A 17979-nucleotide genomic window follows, 5' to 3' on the forward strand; every position below is an offset into this window, starting at 1 on the left:
TTACTCTTTCCTTCTTCTCTTTAACTATCCCCCCTTTTACCTTTTTCTTTTCAATTTTTGTGATTATTTCTCTTTTTTCTTTTTCCCATTTCTTTTCTTTCTTTTTCCCACTTCTTTTCTTTCTTTTCCATCTCACGTTTTACACTTTCTAGTTCATTCAATATTTCTTCAAGCTTTTCCATCATTTTATTCCTATCATATATATATATATATATATATATATATATATACAGGGTGTCTGTCCATAGATGTCTGAGCAAATATCTCGCAATTGGTTGAAGTTACAAGAAAGTTTAAAAAGAGGAATTTGCACGGCTCTAAGTCAGCTACAAAGTGCGCGTAATAATTTTTGTTCTACTCGTGGTCCTTTCGAGTTATGCAGATTAACATAGTTTTTTTAAATGGATACCTATTATAACTTTTTATGCATATTTGTATAGTAGGGATCATTTGCGACAAAAATCATATGTAGTAAAAAATTCCTACTATGCATCGTTTACGAGATAATTGACATTTTATGTATGAAAATAGTAAGTTGGATTCTAAGTATTTTTGAACGGTTTGAAATGTCAAAGAGAGTTCGGAGAAGAAAATATACATACAATGTTTGTTTATAGAACATTTATTAACACATAAATTGCTCGAAATTTTGACCATCATGTTCAATACAATATTCAACGCGTTTTATAATATTCCTCATTCGAAAATAATTATTATAAATATCGAAAATAATTATTATAAAAGACTCATTTCTGAGATGCTACATATCAAGGAACAAAAAAATGGACTAAATTTAAACAAAGATACTGAGTTACTTAGCGAGTCGTATTTTGATATTTTGGATATATTAGCGAACAAGAAATAATAATAGGACAAATAGGACATTAACGAGTAAAACATAGATATTAGATCATATATAAACACGCACGCTCTCCGATCAAGTAGAGTTTAAAATGAGCTGTCTTTCTGTATTGTTGGTTTGTTATGTGTCATCCTTAATAACTGTTAATAAGTAGCAAAATTATCAAGAAGAACGATGATAGGTAAGCATACTACCAATTGTAGGGGATACATATTATAATTTGGACATGCGTTGATCGGTAATTTTTTATAAATCGCAGCGCCTACGGAACGGGTTAATTTCTCGCATATTAACGATGAAACTATCCGAGATCTGAACAAAATCAGGGATCATATCGAGGCGAACATTGTTGGACAGGACGGATTGAAACACGCGTTAATTGCTCAAAAACTCTTGATTCTGAATAACTATAATTAAATTTCAATATTATGTGAATTGTAAGAATTTATATTTCAATAATTATACTGAAGAAGACCGCGTGCGGTCGAAACGTTTATAGAATGATTGTAATTTGCGTTAGTTTTAATATAATGACTGTAGTTTTATAATTTATACATGTAATAAATGGTAGTTGACTGAACATCTCGAATATTCAGCTCGATAAGTTGGCCTTATATTTATCACTTTGTTTTCAATATACGAGCGACGATTGTATTAATTTATATTCCTCATTGTTGACTGCAGCATTTCTGCTGTAATGCCTTTAACAGCTCTAGTGATTTTGTGTCGTAACTCTTCTTCATTTTCAGGAAAAATATTATTAATGCATAAAAAATCAATAATTAAATAAAAATCAAAATACAAAATACTTGCGTAATTCTCACGTCTGTATATTCCAACACACTGCAGAACTTTTTTTTTCATCGACCGCAGAACTTTTAGGCTACAATTAATTCTTTGACATCTGTCATCAATTAACCCCACTTTACTGTCACCAAACTTTCAGTGATTACTTTCACAGTTCTCTCTCTCACGACATCATCGACCACCAATCACGTATGCGGAAAAGGGTCAACAATACAAGCGATACATATCGACTCGAAACGCAAACTTCTCAAATATATATGACATTTTTCATTAGGGACTCTGAAATATTTAGTAAAACATCATTTTCTGATGACCTTACTTCAATAATTTTATTGACAATATAATGAGAGGAACAAGATGCTATAAAAAGGGTAACACATTTAATCGTTTTGAAGATAATAGAGCTATTATTATATATATATATATATATATATATATATATATATATATAATAATAGCTCTATTATCTTCAAAACGATTAAATGTGTTACCCTTTTTATAGCATCTTGTTCCTCTCATTATATTGTCAATAAAATTATTGAAGTAAGGTCATCAGAAAATGATGTTTTACTAAATATTTCAGAGTCCCTAATGAAAAATGTCATATATATTTGAGAAGTTTGCGTTATTATATATATATATATATATATATATATATATATATAATAGCTCTATTATCTTCAAAACGATTAAATATATATATATATATATATATATATATATATATATATGTGGCGTTACTGTGACATTACTGTAGCATTTTTAGATCCACACTTACACCACATATACACTTACACCTTATACGTTTTTACACCATTTCGTTGCTATGTTACAGATCATTTGTTTATTATTAGAAGACTTCATTTATTTTAATTGATAACACATTTTATTGTACTTACATTAATTAATAAAAGCTCTTTAAAAAAAGTATCATTTGTAAAAAAGTTACTACATTTTGGTGACCCCGACGTGATAAGTGATCAACACAGAAATATTCTCTTGAGCGGGAAATTCAATTTCTGAATTTTGGAAAGATTTCTATACGTTGTCAAGAATCTTCGGACTTTGATTTCCGGATCGTTTCTTATTGTCGTTGGAATAACAACCGAGATGCCTTTAGATAGATCTCCTTTTAGATCTGAGACAACTTACTCTACTGTTCCGTCTACTTCAACTGCTTTGACATCTTCGACAGAGAACATTTTAAATCAGGTAGGATCGGAAATTTTAAATTCACCCTCTGGAAATATGCAACAGCAGTCTGGTGAGTCCATTCAGATCCATTCTAATGAATTTCGTCTTGTGAAACTTCCTACATTCTGGCATAAGCAATCTAAATTGTGGTTTGCTCAAGTCGAAAGCGAATTTTTGGTATTTCGTATACGTTCCGAGGAAATAAAATATAATACCGTTATCCGTCATCTTGATGAAAAGGCATTAATTGTCGTTTCGGAAATTATTGAAAATCCGCCCGAAAACGATAAATATAACGCTTTAAAGTCGGCGCTCATTAACCGCTTCACGGATTCAGAAGAAAAACGGTTACGTCAATTATTAGCCGGAATTAAATTAAATGACAAAAAACCAACGGAGTTTTTACGTGAGATACGTCAATTATCCGGTGGATCTTTAGCGGATAATATATTACATTCACTTTGGCTTCAACGTTTGCCATACAAAGTTCAAGCGACATTAGCTGTTGTTGAGGACGTACCTTTAATCAAGCTAGCTGAACTCGCGGATAAAATAGTCGAACGTGATACCGGATATCAAATAACCGAAGTAAACACTTCTTTGAAATCAAAACAATCGGATCTTGCTGATTTAGAGAAAAGAATTGCTGCGCTGGAAGTTTTTCGTCGTCGCGGTAGATCTTTTAGTCGATCTCGAAGTAAAACAAGATTAAGATCTAATTCAAGAGATAAAAAGTCGGATTCTAAGGAACAAATTTGTTTTTATCACAAGAAATTTGGAGATAAAGCAAAGAAATGTACAATTCCTTGTACAATGTCAAAAACTCTCTGTCTTACTGATTCAACGGAAAACTAGAGATACCGTTGAAGATAGAGGCAACTCACAACGGTTTACCTTGTCATCGCCTCGTTATTTTTGACAAGTCGTCTAATTTACAATTTCTTGTTGACACTGGTGCTGACATTTCTTTGCTTCCCAAGAAAATATTATACAAACCGTTATCAACCAATTTAAAACTTTTTGCTGCCAATGGAACACACATTGATACTTATGGATCTAAAACTCTTTCCGTGGATCTTGGTCTCAGGAGCATTTTCCGTTGGAAATTTTGCGTGGCGGACATACAACGTCCCATTTTAGGCGCAGATTTCCTCGGACATTTTAATCTCCTTGTAGATGTAAAAAACAAACGTCTAATTGATTCCTTAACAGGTCTTAAAAATTGTGGAAGGATACAAGAAGTTTTGCAGTTATCAGTTTGTACCACATCTCCAGATTCTTCTTTTCACAAGATTTTAGCAAAATTTCAAGGACTTACTCATTTTGCCCCTCTTTCATCGGTAAACTCACATGGAATTGAACATCGGATTGTTACGGAAGGTCCTCCGAAATTTGCAATTCCCAGAAGACTTTCTCCGGAGAAACTGAAGTATGCCAAAGAAGAATTTAAATTCATAATGGACCAAGGTATTTGTAGACCATCATGCAGTATGTGGGCAGCACCTTTGCATATGGTTCCAAAAAAGGAAAATGTATGGAGACTTTGTGGAGATTATCGTGCGTTAAATTTGGTCACTGTTCCTGATCAATATCCATTGCCTCACATACAGGATTTCACTGCGGAGCTGTACGGTAAGAATATCTTTTATTAAAATTGATCTTGTTAAAGCGTACTATCAAGTACCCGTTGCAAAGGAAGATATTCCTAAGACCGCTGTAACTACACCTTTTGGACTTTTCGAATTTTTGGTTATGCCTTTTGGTCTTCGTAACGCAGCTCAAACATTTCAGAGGTTTATGAATATATTGTTAAATGATTTAGATTTTGCATTTTGCTATCTTGACGATATTCTCATAGCTTCCAGAGATGAGTCAGAACACATCACTCATTTGCGGATTGTTTTTGATCGTCTACAGAAAGCTGGAATGTCACTTAATGTATCCAAATGTCTTTTTGGTCAAAAAGAAATTATTTTCCTCGGATATCTTGTCTCTAGTCAAGGAATCAAACCTACAGAACAAAAAGTCAAATCAATTATTGACTATCCCAAACCTAAGAGAGAATACATGATTTAAGAAGATTTATTGGCATTATTAATTATTATCGTCGTTGCCTTAAAAACGCAGCTAAACATCAAGCATTACTTACAAACTTTTTGAAGGACAGTCGCAAGAGAGATAGGAGAACTATTCCTTGGTCTATGGAGACAGAAGCAGCTTTTCAGAATTGCAAAGAAGAACTTCTCCGTGTGACTACCCTCTCTCATCCTGCTCCTCAAGTTCCTTTGATTCTTACTTGTAATGCTTCTGATTTCGCTGTAGGAGCATCACTTGAACAGACAATTGAAAATGTCAATAAACCAATTGCATTCTTTTCTAAAAAGCTTGATAAAACTCAAAAGAACTACAGTACTTATGATAGAGAACTTTTAAGCATTTATTTAGCAATTAAATATTTCAGATATTTGCTTGAGGGACGACAACTCATTATTAGGACAGATCACAAACCTTTAATTTATGCTTTTCTTCAGAAACCTGACAAAGCTTCACCTAGACAAATTAGGCAACTGGATCTTATTGCTCAATTCTCTACTAATATTGTCCACTTTTCAGGCAAGTTAAATTCTGTAGCTGATGCTTTATCAAGAATTGAGTCAGTTTCAATGCCAATCATTGTCTCTCTGGAAGAATTAGCAGAATTTCAAAAGGATGATGAAGAACTTCAAGATCTCCTTTCTTTGAACTCTTCACTCCAACTAAGGAAACTTATGCTTACTGGCTCATCTGTACCTATATATTGTGACTGTTCCTCTGAGTTAATTCGTCCATACGTTCCTAAACCTCTTCGTAAGAGAGTTTTTGATGTAGTACATGGCCTCGCACATCCCAGTGGAAGATCTACAGCTAAACAACTTCTACAGAAATTTATTTGGCCGTCATTGAATAAAGACGTTAAAGAGTGGACTCGCACTTGTCTACCTTGCCAACGTTCCAAAATTTCAAGACATACAAAAAATGTCCCTGTTAAAATTACGGTTCCTGATCAGCGTTTTTAACATGTACATTTAGATTTAATAGGCCCTCTTCCTTCTTGTCAAGATTTCCGTTATTGCTTAACAATAATAGATCGTTTCTCGAGGTGGCCTGAAGTTATTCTACTTAAAGAAATAACTGCTGAAACAGTTTCGACAGCTTTCTATTCTCATTGGGTAGCTAGATATGGATCTTCTATAACTATTACTACAGATCAAGGCCCACAATTTGAAGCATCTCTCTTTAAAGCATTAACTAATTTGATTGGATGTGATTGCAAGAGAACTTCTGCTTATCATCCAGCTACAAACGGAATTTTGGAAAGATGGCATAGGACTGTCAAGACTGCAATTATGTGTCATCAGACGAAGAATTGGTTGGAATCTTTACCTACTGTTCTTCTTGGTCTTCGTTCGTGCTTCACAAAGAAGACTTGAAAACTTCACCTGCTGAATTACTCTATGGAACTACTCTTCGGATTCCTGGTGAATTCTTTATTGAGGAAGATTTTCCAGCAGATCCTGAAATATTTTTAGAGAAACATAGAATACATATGAGGAATATTAGATCTTCTCCTACCCATCATCACACCAAAAAATCACCTTTTGTACACAAGAATCTTTACGATTGTACTCACGTATGGCTTCGTGAAGATGCTGTGAAGAAATCTCTTCAATCACCATATTTTGATCCTTTTCTTGTTAACAAACGAATTTCTGATTTTTTGTTTACTATTGACATTTCAGGAAAATTAGTCAACGTCTCAACGGAACGTCTGAAACCAGCCTTTTTTCCCAAGGAAGATTCTTTTGTTCTTCTTTCATCCTCTTCGAGAACTTCATCTACATCTACAACCACATCAGTTGTACCATCAGTTGTACCTGCAGTTCCTACAACCACATCAGTCATACCTGCATCTACTATTTCACCAGATTACCCTAGTACTTCTACTGCTTCTTTCGGGAAATCATTACGAACTTACCCAGCTAAGAAGAAAGTCCTTTTCGCAACGTAGTCGTCGCTTGGGGGGGCGTACTGTGGCGTTACTGTGACATTACTGTAGCATTTTTAGATCCACACTTACACCACATATACACTTACACCTTATACGTTTTTACACCATTTCGTTGCTATGTTACAGATCATTTGTTTATTATTAGAAGACTTCATTTATTTTAATTGATAACACATTTTATTGTACTTACATTAATTAATAAAAGCTCTTTAAAAAAAGTATCATTTGTAAAAAAGTTACTACATATATATATATATATATATAATTACTCATTAGATTTATAAATAGACATATATCAATTTAATGATATGTAATGAATTGCAAAATTGCTTCTTACGTTTGCGTATACATTTCCACATATACAGGGTGTTTTGAATTGGCGGAAAAGTTTTTAATGGCAGATTTCTGGTATCAGTCGAAAACGATTTTTCCTCAGCGAAAATGTTGAGACATCAATAATTTTCGAATTGTAAGCAGTTGAAAATGAAGGCTTTTTTGGAAACTAAGCCTTGTGGAAATAAAATGCTAACAGAACTACATCTTTCAGTTAATTTTAAGTAGAGTTTACTTTAATAGATTTTAATATGAAGCTTAGTTATAAAAATATATAATAGCGAAAATTAGCAACATGCTATAAATGATGGTCTTTTTTAACATTTTCTCTAACGAAAAATCGTCTCCAAATGACCAGAAATCTAACATTAAAAACTTTTCCGCCAGTTTTGAAACACCCTATATATACATAACTTGTATACACAAGATGTACAACAAATACTGAAATCCCTTAATTTGACCAAAACCACGCTACTAGTTTAAAAAAAATGTTTTATACGAATGTTGAAAGACATTGCGTTGACGTTGAAAGACTATGTATGCGTGCGTGCATACGTGCGTGCGAGCGTGCATGCGTGCCTGCGAGTAGATTTTTCATATATTATATAAAGACATAATATGTATATAATTCACTATATATACATGTATCAAAAATCTATATATTGCTAAAATTATAATAATATAATACAAAAGGAGTGGAGAACTATATAGGGACCGATATTTTTGAATACTTAAAAACACTGAATTTAAATTATTTATTAATTAATTTATCATTTATTTATTTATTTATTTATCATTAATTTATTTATTTATTTAACATCTACATCATTAAAATGTATCTATTTTCATATCGTTGTTACATTGCTTTGATATTTTCCTTTTATGACCTTCAAAACTCTTTCGTACAAAAGTTTTGGCGCATTATTAGCAAATACAAAATCCACGTGATTAAAATTGGGCCACGGCACTTCGTACATATCTATTACGTTGGGAAGTAAATTGTAAACCCTCTTCACATCCTTGAAGAAACATTTTTTGAATTATCATACACAATAATTTTATTTAAGAGCTATATATTTCGATTATAAAAATACGAAATTTAATCTACATATATGTATACAAAGTCAAGTCACAATCTTTACTATAAAATCTTATAATTTCTACAATTTTTTTTATCAATAAATAAATACTCTTTTCATTACTTACAATAGGATCTAGCATCAAGTCATTGTTGCCATAGTATATCGCCATTGGTAGCGTGATACTCGATAGATTGTACTCTGGAGGTTCCATCGATTTATATATCAAGAGATTTTTTGTAGCACCGTAGTCATATTGACGAAATTTACCCGATTGAATTACTTGAACGAAGTGCACCACCGTCGTAAGCGAAACGGCAATGGGTACGTGACTCGCGATAAAGGGCAGCTGAGTCTAAATTTATATATATAAGGAATTAAAACATACACATATACTACATATATATGTATATATATATATATATATATATATATACATATACATATATACACATGTACATACACATGTACATACACATGTACATACACATGTACATACATACATATATACAGGGTGTCTTTAAAGTCGACCCGGGCTTTTTATCTTGGAAATGGCCTTAAACACAAAAAAATGTTTCAAACAAAAGTTGTGGGATTTTGAGGAGGACATAAGATCGATGCATTGATTTGACCTTGAATAGTCATTTGAAAGTCACGTGAAGGTCATCTTTAATTTTTTAAATAAAACTACCTATTTTTCATATATTCTTATAGGTTATTTCAAGAGCTTTCCAAAACACTATAACAAAACATTTTTTTATTAAGTACTTTTTGATTTATAAAGGTTTGAAGTTAATAATCTTCTGACATAAAATATAAAATATCTTGTAAAATATTTAGTTTTTGGTAATCATACCTTAATACTGTTTTGCGGAATAATGAGACAAATCAATTGATTTAAAAAAACCCATAGTTGCTTATAAAAAAGTATACAGCTGCATATTGAGTATTACATTTTTTTTTTTAACAATTATCTGTTTTTTTTTATACCAATTGATTAATCTCATTATACTGTGTAGAAAAGTATTAAGGTATCATTACCGAAAACTGAATATTTTACAAGATATTTTACATTTTATGTCAAAAAATTGTTAGCTTCAAACCTTTATAACTCAAAAAGTACTCTATGAAAAAATACTTTATTATAAGGTTTTAGAAAGCTCTTGAGATAGTTCACAAAATATGCAATAAAAAATATGTAGTTTTATTTAAGAAATTGAAGGTGACTATACGTAATCTTCAAATGACTATTCAAGGTCAAATCACATAATCGTATAATCTTATGTCACCCTCGAAGCCCTACAACTTATGTTTGAAACGGAATATATGAATACATATATATATATAGGGTGCCTCTAAAATTTGATCCGGGCTCTTTATCTTGGAAACTGCTTTAAATATAAAAAAGTTTCAAATATATATATATATATATTTGAATATAATGATAATATATATATATTATATATATATATATAGGGTATATATATATATATATATATATATATAGTTTACAAAATTTATATATATATATATATATATATATATAGGGTGCCTCTAAAATCTGATCCGGGCTCTTTATCTTGGAATTGTATGTACATATATATATACATATATATATGTATATATACATGGATTGTATGTACATACACATATATATATATGTATGTACTCGTACATACAAGATCCGATTTTAAGTGCAATCGCACGATCCTGAAATGTAAGGATTATACTTCGATCGCGACATTTTACAGAAGATAGGTATGAAAAGAATTAATAAAAATCAGGCAGCGATATTATGCGCGACAAACTTGTTTGTATACTCTTCTTCATTTACGAGTTTATTATGTAAAGAAATACATACTTTAATTATTTTATATCTGATTTAATTTTCTTTCTATAGTTTTATTATAAAGAAAATTATTAAAACTATCAAAAAGTACTCTTTTATTTTTTATCTTAAAATTATACATTAATTATATACATACATTAGTAACAAAAATTATTGCAACACGTAATTAATATCAAAATTTCGCGTAAATTCAAAAAGGCGCATCTCCGCGAAAAATTATCGTATTTAAAAAAAAATTTGTTTTTGTTTTAAAGGATGAAGTCTCTACTTTAAACAATATACTAATTAAATGCTCTTTAATTCAAATAAAGTATTGATAGCTTATATTTTGAATCTGAATTATTATATTGATAAGTATAGTGTATCGGTTTTATGTCACGAATGTTTAGTTTTTTCTGTAGTAAGAAATTAAATTTTTTATTGTATCTTTCATATTCTTTTAAAAAATGAGTATATAGCGGACCACTTTGTCTATTAAAAAATTCGTTGCAAACGTGAATCGGAATGTTATTATAAAGATCTATTGAGAGTCTATAAATTTGATTTTTTTATTTTTAATAACGTTATCTACCGCCAAACCTTTGAAACGCCCATGGGTTCTCTTCTCTCACCAGTGATTGCAGATCTAGTTTTACAAGATCTTGAGAATAAATCATTACGATTGTTAAAATTCACACCCCCGATTTACTTTAGATATGTTGACGACATTGTATTGACTGTTCCATTGACTTTAATTGACCACACACTTATGATTTTTAATTCTTATCATAATAGACTCCAATTCACTCTGGAAACTGACGATAATAATAAAATAAACTTTTTAGATTTGACATCAATTTTAGAAAACAACAAGATAATTACTGATTGGTATCACAAGCCGACATTCTCGGGGAGATATTTACATTTCTTGTCTCAGCATCCATTTTGTCAAAAGCGGGGAACTATATACGGTCTAGTAGATAGAACAATTTTATTGTCACATCCACGATTTCATTATACGAGTAAGAATCTCGTTACCGTTGTCAACATACTTTTAGAAAACTGTTATCCGCTTGACTTGATCTTTAATACTATTAACCAACGTCTAGTAATTTTATTCAAAAAATTAAAAAATACCACAATTAACGGTAACAATAATAATAATAATAATAGTGAAAAAACGTCTTTTTTCACTATACCATTTTTACCCGGTTTGACGGAACAATTTAGAAATATTATTAGGAACATGAATATTAAATTATCCTTCTTTAGTTTTAATAAATTAAATAAATATATACGAGTACATAAAGATACTATTTCTAAAATGAATAATACCAACGTTGTTTACAAAATTAATTGTTCAAACTGCGACGCTTCTTACGTGGGCCAGACTAGTAGAAGACTGACCACAAGAATTTCTGAACATAAGAAACACATAGTTAGAAATATTAATACTAAATCAGTAATAACGGACCACCGCGTTAATTTTAACCATGAATTTGATTGGGAGAACATTAATATTTTAGATAAAGAAATATATTACAGAAAAAGATCAGTATCAGAAATGATATATATAAAAAGACAAAATAATAGTCTCAATCTACAGACTGATACTGAAAATCTATCTGATATTTATATCGAAGATATAGAGAGACTACCTAAACTCTAAGGTTAAATAACAAATACAAAATGATTATAATTGTTTGTCACTTTTCATTTCCAACTGAGCTTCAGTTTCCTCTGAGCCGTTCTACTGACATGAGGATTACATTAGCGTCACTTTGTTACTGTTACAATTAAAATATTGTCACATCATAAATATATGTAAGTTTTTATTAGCATTTTTTTTTATACCATGTGTTAGATTATTGTTTTATAACGCACTTGATTTTGGATCTTATAATTAGTGAGGTGTAATGAGAAAATTATTTTAATTTATAGGATGCGATTAATATTTTATATTTTAACACCTGCCAACCTCGTAGTCAGAAAACTAGAAAGGATCGCTTCCCACAGTAACGTAAATGTGATGGCTCAGTGAGAGTCATATTAATGTTACTCTTACGACGTTTTATTTCGTTTACTGATGTAACCGCGTTTAAATATGTTTATTAGACGTTTATACGTTAAAAACATTTAGACTTTGGTGATTTTAATTTTGCTTTTTGTACTGCGCTGAAGAAGATCCGAAAAATTGGATCGAAACGTTCGCTGTCTCATTTGTTTTAACTTTCGAGTTTATTTTTATAATTTTAGATTAATTTAAACTTTATTGTTTATATCAGTACATATTGATTAAATGTAATAAATTAGTTTTTATAACCGTAATATTACTTCTGCTCTTATTAGCCTTTTATATGTGTAATTCTCTACTTAAAGAAACTTTTATTTGATTTTGCTTTTATTCTCTCCCCCTCTCTCCACTCTTTTAAAAAGTAAGGTTCATTTTTTTATCAAAAATATTGCAAAATTTGCCGGACTTTTTTCTACATATTAAAAATTAAACAAAGTTTGTACGATTTTTTTCGCGGAGTTACGGCATATCAAAGTTACCCATACATTTTTTCCATTTACTACCAGTATTAGCGATACCCGACGCGCACCAATGATGATTGCGCGACAAATTGCTAATGAAGATCTTCCTCACAGAATCAGTGATCAAACAATTAGAAGACGTTTACGTGAACGTCGTTTAAGATCGTGAGTTCGACAATTTCCTCTTCTAATGTATGAAAAAAATGTATAATCCATACATTTGGAAAGAAAAATGTTGAACTTGCGATCTTAAACCATGTTCACGTAAACGTCTTCTAATTGTTTGATCACTGATTCTGTGAGAAAGATCTTCCTTAGCAATTTGTCGCGCATTCATCATTGGTGTGCGTCGGGTATCGTTAATGCTGGTGGTAAATAGAAAAAATGTATGGGTAGCTTTGATATGCCGTAACTCCGCGAAAAAAATCGTACAAATTTTGTTTAATTTTTAATTTGTAGGAATAAGCCCACATTTTATGAAAATTTGGATAAGATTTCCGAAAAAAATTTATTTCATCCCGTAGAGTTCGGCAAATTTTGCAATATTTTTGATAAAAAAATAAACCTTACTTTTTAAAGAAGTGGAGAGAGGGGAAGAGGATAAAAGCAAAATCAAATAAAAGTTTTTTAAAGTAGAGACTTCATCCTTTAAAACAAAAACAAATTTTTTTTCAAATACGATCATTTTTTGCGGAGATGCGCTTCTTTGAATTTACGCGAAATTTTGATATTAATTACGTGTTGCGATAATTTTTTTGACCAGTTTACATAAATACATATATAAAGATTTTTTCAGAATATTATTATACCAAATATTATTATATATAATCAGAATATTATTATATCGAATTAAGATGATTTATAGAAACGTTAATTCATAACAGAGCATTAAATATTTTTTGTGCAACTGGCGCGCGAAAAGTCCTTTACGGTCGCCCTTTACGCACATGATGGGTTTTTAGAAAGGGCTCCCTTTCCATGCATCGGTCACACAAAATATCGTAGCCAACATGTGTGGGTCATAAATCGGCCGATCATGCGGATTGTCACACTCGGCTTCGCCTCGTGCGCCAAACTTGCGCACTCTCGGCCGATTTACGATCCCCCACACTTGTTAGCTAATATACTATAAAACTTAATACACAACAAAAATACCGACATAAAAGGCTGTAAGGGCTAACCGCAGTAAATAAAGCGCGAAATATATGTATAATTATCATTAAATAAAAATAAATAATAAGTAATATTAAACAATAAATATTTTAAATCCTTCTCTCTCTTTAGCTTTTTTCACCCAAATATTAAATTGTACATTTATATAATATAATCTCATTTTAAAATATAATTTTAGCATATCTTACATAATTAATAAATAATTTCTATATTCTTTTCTAATTATCTTAAGTAGGGATACTATGGGGGTTCTAACCCGGGGGCAATGAGGGGGGGTGAGGGGTGGGGGAGAATCGGGGGCGAGGGGGGTGACGTCACGCGGGGGGAGGGGGTCTTATCAGTAGATAAGCTTATCTTTGTTTATAAACATATCAGATAACCTGATAAGAGGATCATGTTACCTGATATATTTATAAACAAGATAAGATAAGGGGATCATGTTACCTGATATGTTCATAAACAAAGATAAGATAAGATAAGCGGCGTCTTTGTAAGGTATCAAAGTTTTCATAAATTTTCTCCGAAAATCCAAGATAAGATAAGCGGCATCTTTGTAAGGTATCAAAGATAAGCGGCGTCTTTGTAAGGTATCAAAATTTTCATAAATTTTCTCCGAAGATAAGATAAAAATTCTGCGAATGGCTGCCGCCGTATCCAAGCTGAGCGCCGACATTCAGATATCTATTACTAAGGGGGTTGCGTTTCTTCATCTAAATTTGATAAGATAAAAATTCTGCGAATGGCTGCCGCCGTTTCAGGCTGAGCGCCGACAATCGGATATCTAAGTTTGATAAGATAATTCTGCGAATTACTAAGAACAAAAGGTTCGCCGACAATCAAGCGGGTTGATCCGTACAGGTTGCGACATGTTAATCCGATCCGGCGTGTCGATCCGATCCGACGGGGTGAAATGAAAGGTAACGGGCGGCCTTATCTATGTATTTCTAAGAATTATCAGCGATATCTAAATTTTCTCCGAAGATATCACACAAATATTTCTCGCGAATTAACAATTGCATCATCATCATCCCCACGAACAAAGGGATGATCGGGATATATAATGAGGACCGATGCAGCTGCCAGGCCATAGTACCACTGGCGAGCGCACGCTTTATTCGAGGTGCAAGAAAAAAAGTTTAGTGTGCAAAGAAGTTTTTTTTGTAATAAGTGTTTTTTTTACAAAAATGGAGAACATTGAGCGCGACCTGTTGGAGCGTTCCCGCCAAGTTGCTAACTTGGGCGAATATTTCGGATGGCTGCAAGAGTGCGAACGGTTTATTGAAGAGCTGGAAGAACGCAGCCGTGCCAAGCGTCCGCGTCTCTCGATTGGACATAGACAATCTCTGGTGGCGAGAATAGCGCGACTCGAGGGTGCAAAGGTGCGCTTGCAGAGACGATATGTCGGTGAATCCATGCCTAGTGGCGGCGGATTCAGTGGCGGTGGCAATAACGCGCAAAGACTCGTTTGGCGCGAAATCGATACGGCGTTCGATAGCCGTATACTGACCGGCGCGGTAATTAACGCAGACCACATCGAACCGCGTCAGTTTTTGGAAAATGCCGCAGACATTGTAGTCGAGAACGTGGAGAATGTGCTGCAGAGACACATCAGTGTAAAAGTGAACACTGTTTTCAACGGTGAATTTGTGTCCGGTGACAAGCGCGCCAATAAAAGTATTAACACGAGAAACTTTGAACTCTTTCGCACGTCCGATGTACGCGAGTGGTACGAGCGCCGCGTAATCGAGCCCACGCTAGCATCGCTAGAAGAGTTCCAGGAACGCGATAGCGGCTGGGCATTGTCGCGGATAATAGATTTGACAGTGAATGTAAATAAGTACAATCCTATGCGCGCGGGATGTCATGTCAAATTACCGCAAAAAATTATGGCAAAGAGAGCGGTGGTTAATGTGCAATCAGCGGACAATGCGTGTTTCGCATGGTCGGTGGTGGCCGCTCTGTACCCCGCTGAAAGACATATGGAACGAGAATCCTCTTATCCACATTACACAACAGTGCTGAATCTCCAAAACATTGAGTTTCCAGTGACTGTGAATCAAATAAAAAAATTCGAACTTGCAAACGACATCTCCGTAAACGTATACATCATCGAGAACGAGAACATCGTCCCGTTGCGTCTTTCGGAAAAAAAGAAGGACAGGCACGTCAATCTGCTGTACGTGGAGGACGAAAACAGCGTTGGACATTTCGCGTGCATAAAAAATCTGTCACGTCTCGTGAGCTCGCAACTGAGCAAACACAAATGTAGAAAATTTATTTGCGATCGGTAAGTATATAGTAAACTTAAATTATATTTAAAATATTTCTAATTAAATTTTTTATTTTTTTTTACAGATGCCTACATTATTTCTATTCTGAGGACCAGTTGCAGGCGCATACGGAGGATTGCGGGAAACTGAACGACTGCGCTATCCGGTTGCCGAGCGACAAGGACAAGTGGCTCAGCTTCGACAACTACACGAGGAAGGAGCGGCTGCCGTTTGTAGTGTACGCCGATCTCGAGTGTGTTTTGGCAAAGACCGAAGATGCCAAAAATCATCAACACCATCAAGTGTTCAGCATCGCGTATTACGTACAGTGTTCGTACGACAGTTCGTTGTCCGCGTACAATTCCCGCCGTAGTGTCGATTGCGTCGCGTGGTTCGCCGAACAGCTTAAAAATTTAGCAATCCGCGTAAAAAATATTTTAACGACCAATGTCCCCATGGTAAATTTAACGCCTGACGAGTGGTTAAAATTTCGCACCGCGACGCATTGTCACATTTGTGAGAAACCGTTTGACGAAGACGATACACGCGTCCGCGATCATTGCCACCTTACCGGGCGGTACAGGGGAAAAATTTGATCCCCGCTAAAAGACGCCCCCTTATCTTATTTTATTTTTGTTTAGAACATATCAGGTAACTGATCCCCTTTCTATTTTGTTTTAAAATATCGGAAAACATGATCCTTTATAGGTTATTGATATTTTTTTAAAAACAAAGTAACTTATCTACTGATAAGCCCCCCCTCCCCCCGGGACGTCCCCCCCCCTCGCCCCCGATTCCCCCCCGCCCCTCCCCCCCCCTCATTCCCCCCGGGTTAAAACCCCCCATGGGGGTATACCTACTTTGTTTAAAACACTAAAACATATATTATTACAAGAAATTTAAGTATATTAAAGATAAAAATCTTTTAACGATATTTTATTCCAAATAAGAAAGATAAAAATTCGGGTTTTAATTTAAAATTCTAAGAATTATGGGAACAAAAGGGGGCTGCCGCCGTTTTTTTTTTGGCGAGCCGACAAAGTTTATACAAAGGGGATTGCGTCCCCCCCCCCCCCTTTTATGGGGCGAGCGCGGCTGCTGCTGATTTACGTTATTTATATTTTAAAATAAGGGGGATTTTTTGCGTATGGGGGGAAAACATGTCGCTGCTTCGACCCATGCTTGCGACCTTGCGACATGCTTGCTCCTTTTGACGTGTTTTCGGCACTTGTGACGGGGTTGGGGAAAATTTTTCCCGGGAGATAACGATGAGGGCGGCTTTTTCTATTTTCGCTTAACTACAGTGCTGAATCTCCAAAAAAATTTAGTTTTTCCCGTGATGTTTAACCCAAAATTTAACAACTTTTAACTGGCAAAACATCGACAACGAGAATATGTCCCTTCGTCTTTCGAAAAAAAAAAGACAGACCGTCAATCTGCTGTACGGAGAAAAAAAACAGGTCGGGCATTTCGCGTGCAAAAAGAATCGTCTCGCCTCGTGAGCTCGTAATTAGCAAACACAAATGTAGAAATTTTTTTAATGCGATCGTAATTATTAAGAAACTCTTTATCTTTGGGAATTGACTGAGATTTGATAAACCAAAAACCTTTTTGTAAAAAATATTATTTGTCGGGTTTAACACTATTTCATTTTTTACAAAAAAGTTTTCACCTTTAAAAACAAAGAAAAAGCAAATTAAGTTTTTTCTAAAAACCCCAAATTTCCCCCTTCCACCGTCTTTTATATTCTAAAATTTTCTGATAAACACTTTTTCGTGTATTTTCACCAGTGGTTTTTTTTCTCTTCGTACGAAAAGCTCTCATTTACCCGCGTTTAAAAAGGGGGCAAT

The 17979-nt window shown here is 33.5% G+C and overlaps 3 protein-coding genes across 4 annotated transcripts in view; 2 read left to right on the forward strand and 1 right to left on the reverse strand.

The window, feature by feature from the left end:
* Positions 1-2779: 2779 nt before the first annotated feature.
* Positions 2780-3718, forward strand: LOC114944975 (uncharacterized). Its single transcript, XM_029321048.1, has one exon. It carries the CDS (start codon positions 2780-2782, stop codon positions 3716-3718), a length of 939 nt encoding a protein of 312 aa, XP_029176881.1.
* A 4369-nt stretch (positions 3719-8087) lies between these two features.
* The window catches only part of LOC114946007 (lipase 1-like), a 17309-nt gene continuing 7417 nt past the window's right edge, over positions 8088-17979 (reverse strand). The window contains exons 1-3 of one of the 2 annotated variants that reach the window (XM_029322392.2): positions 8823-8961; positions 8451-8678; positions 8088-8263 (exon numbers count right to left, since the gene is read on the reverse strand). In XM_029322392.2, the coding sequence (XP_029178225.1) occupies positions 8090-8263; positions 8451-8678; positions 8823-8828 (408 nt within the window). In that variant the 5' untranslated portion in view covers positions 8829-8961 and the 3' untranslated portion in view covers positions 8088-8089. Of the gene's footprint in view, positions 8264-8450; positions 8679-8822; positions 8962-17979 lie in introns of those variants that run through there. The other variant, XM_029322391.2, reaches the window with a different exon arrangement.
* LOC146722183 (uncharacterized) overlaps positions 15044-17979 on the forward strand; it is a 4353-nt gene continuing 1417 nt past the window's right edge. The window contains exons 1-2 of the mRNA XM_085485270.1: positions 15044-16146; positions 16215-16706. Coding sequence (XP_085341396.1) covers positions 15044-16146; positions 16215-16706 — 1595 coding nt within the window. The remainder of the gene's footprint in view (positions 16147-16214; positions 16707-17979) is intronic.

The sequence above is a fragment of the Nylanderia fulva genome, unplaced genomic scaffold, assembly GCF_048542155.1.
Source record: "Nylanderia fulva isolate GAGA-0341 unplaced genomic scaffold, ASM4854215v1 Scaffold356, whole genome shotgun sequence".
Lineage (NCBI taxonomy): Eukaryota > Metazoa > Arthropoda > Insecta > Hymenoptera > Formicidae > Nylanderia > Nylanderia fulva.

Coding starts and splice junctions, on each gene's coding strand:
- LOC114944975 (XM_029321048.1), top strand. CDS start 2,780: ATGCCTTTAGATAGATCTCCTTTTAGATCTGAGACAACTTACTCTACT.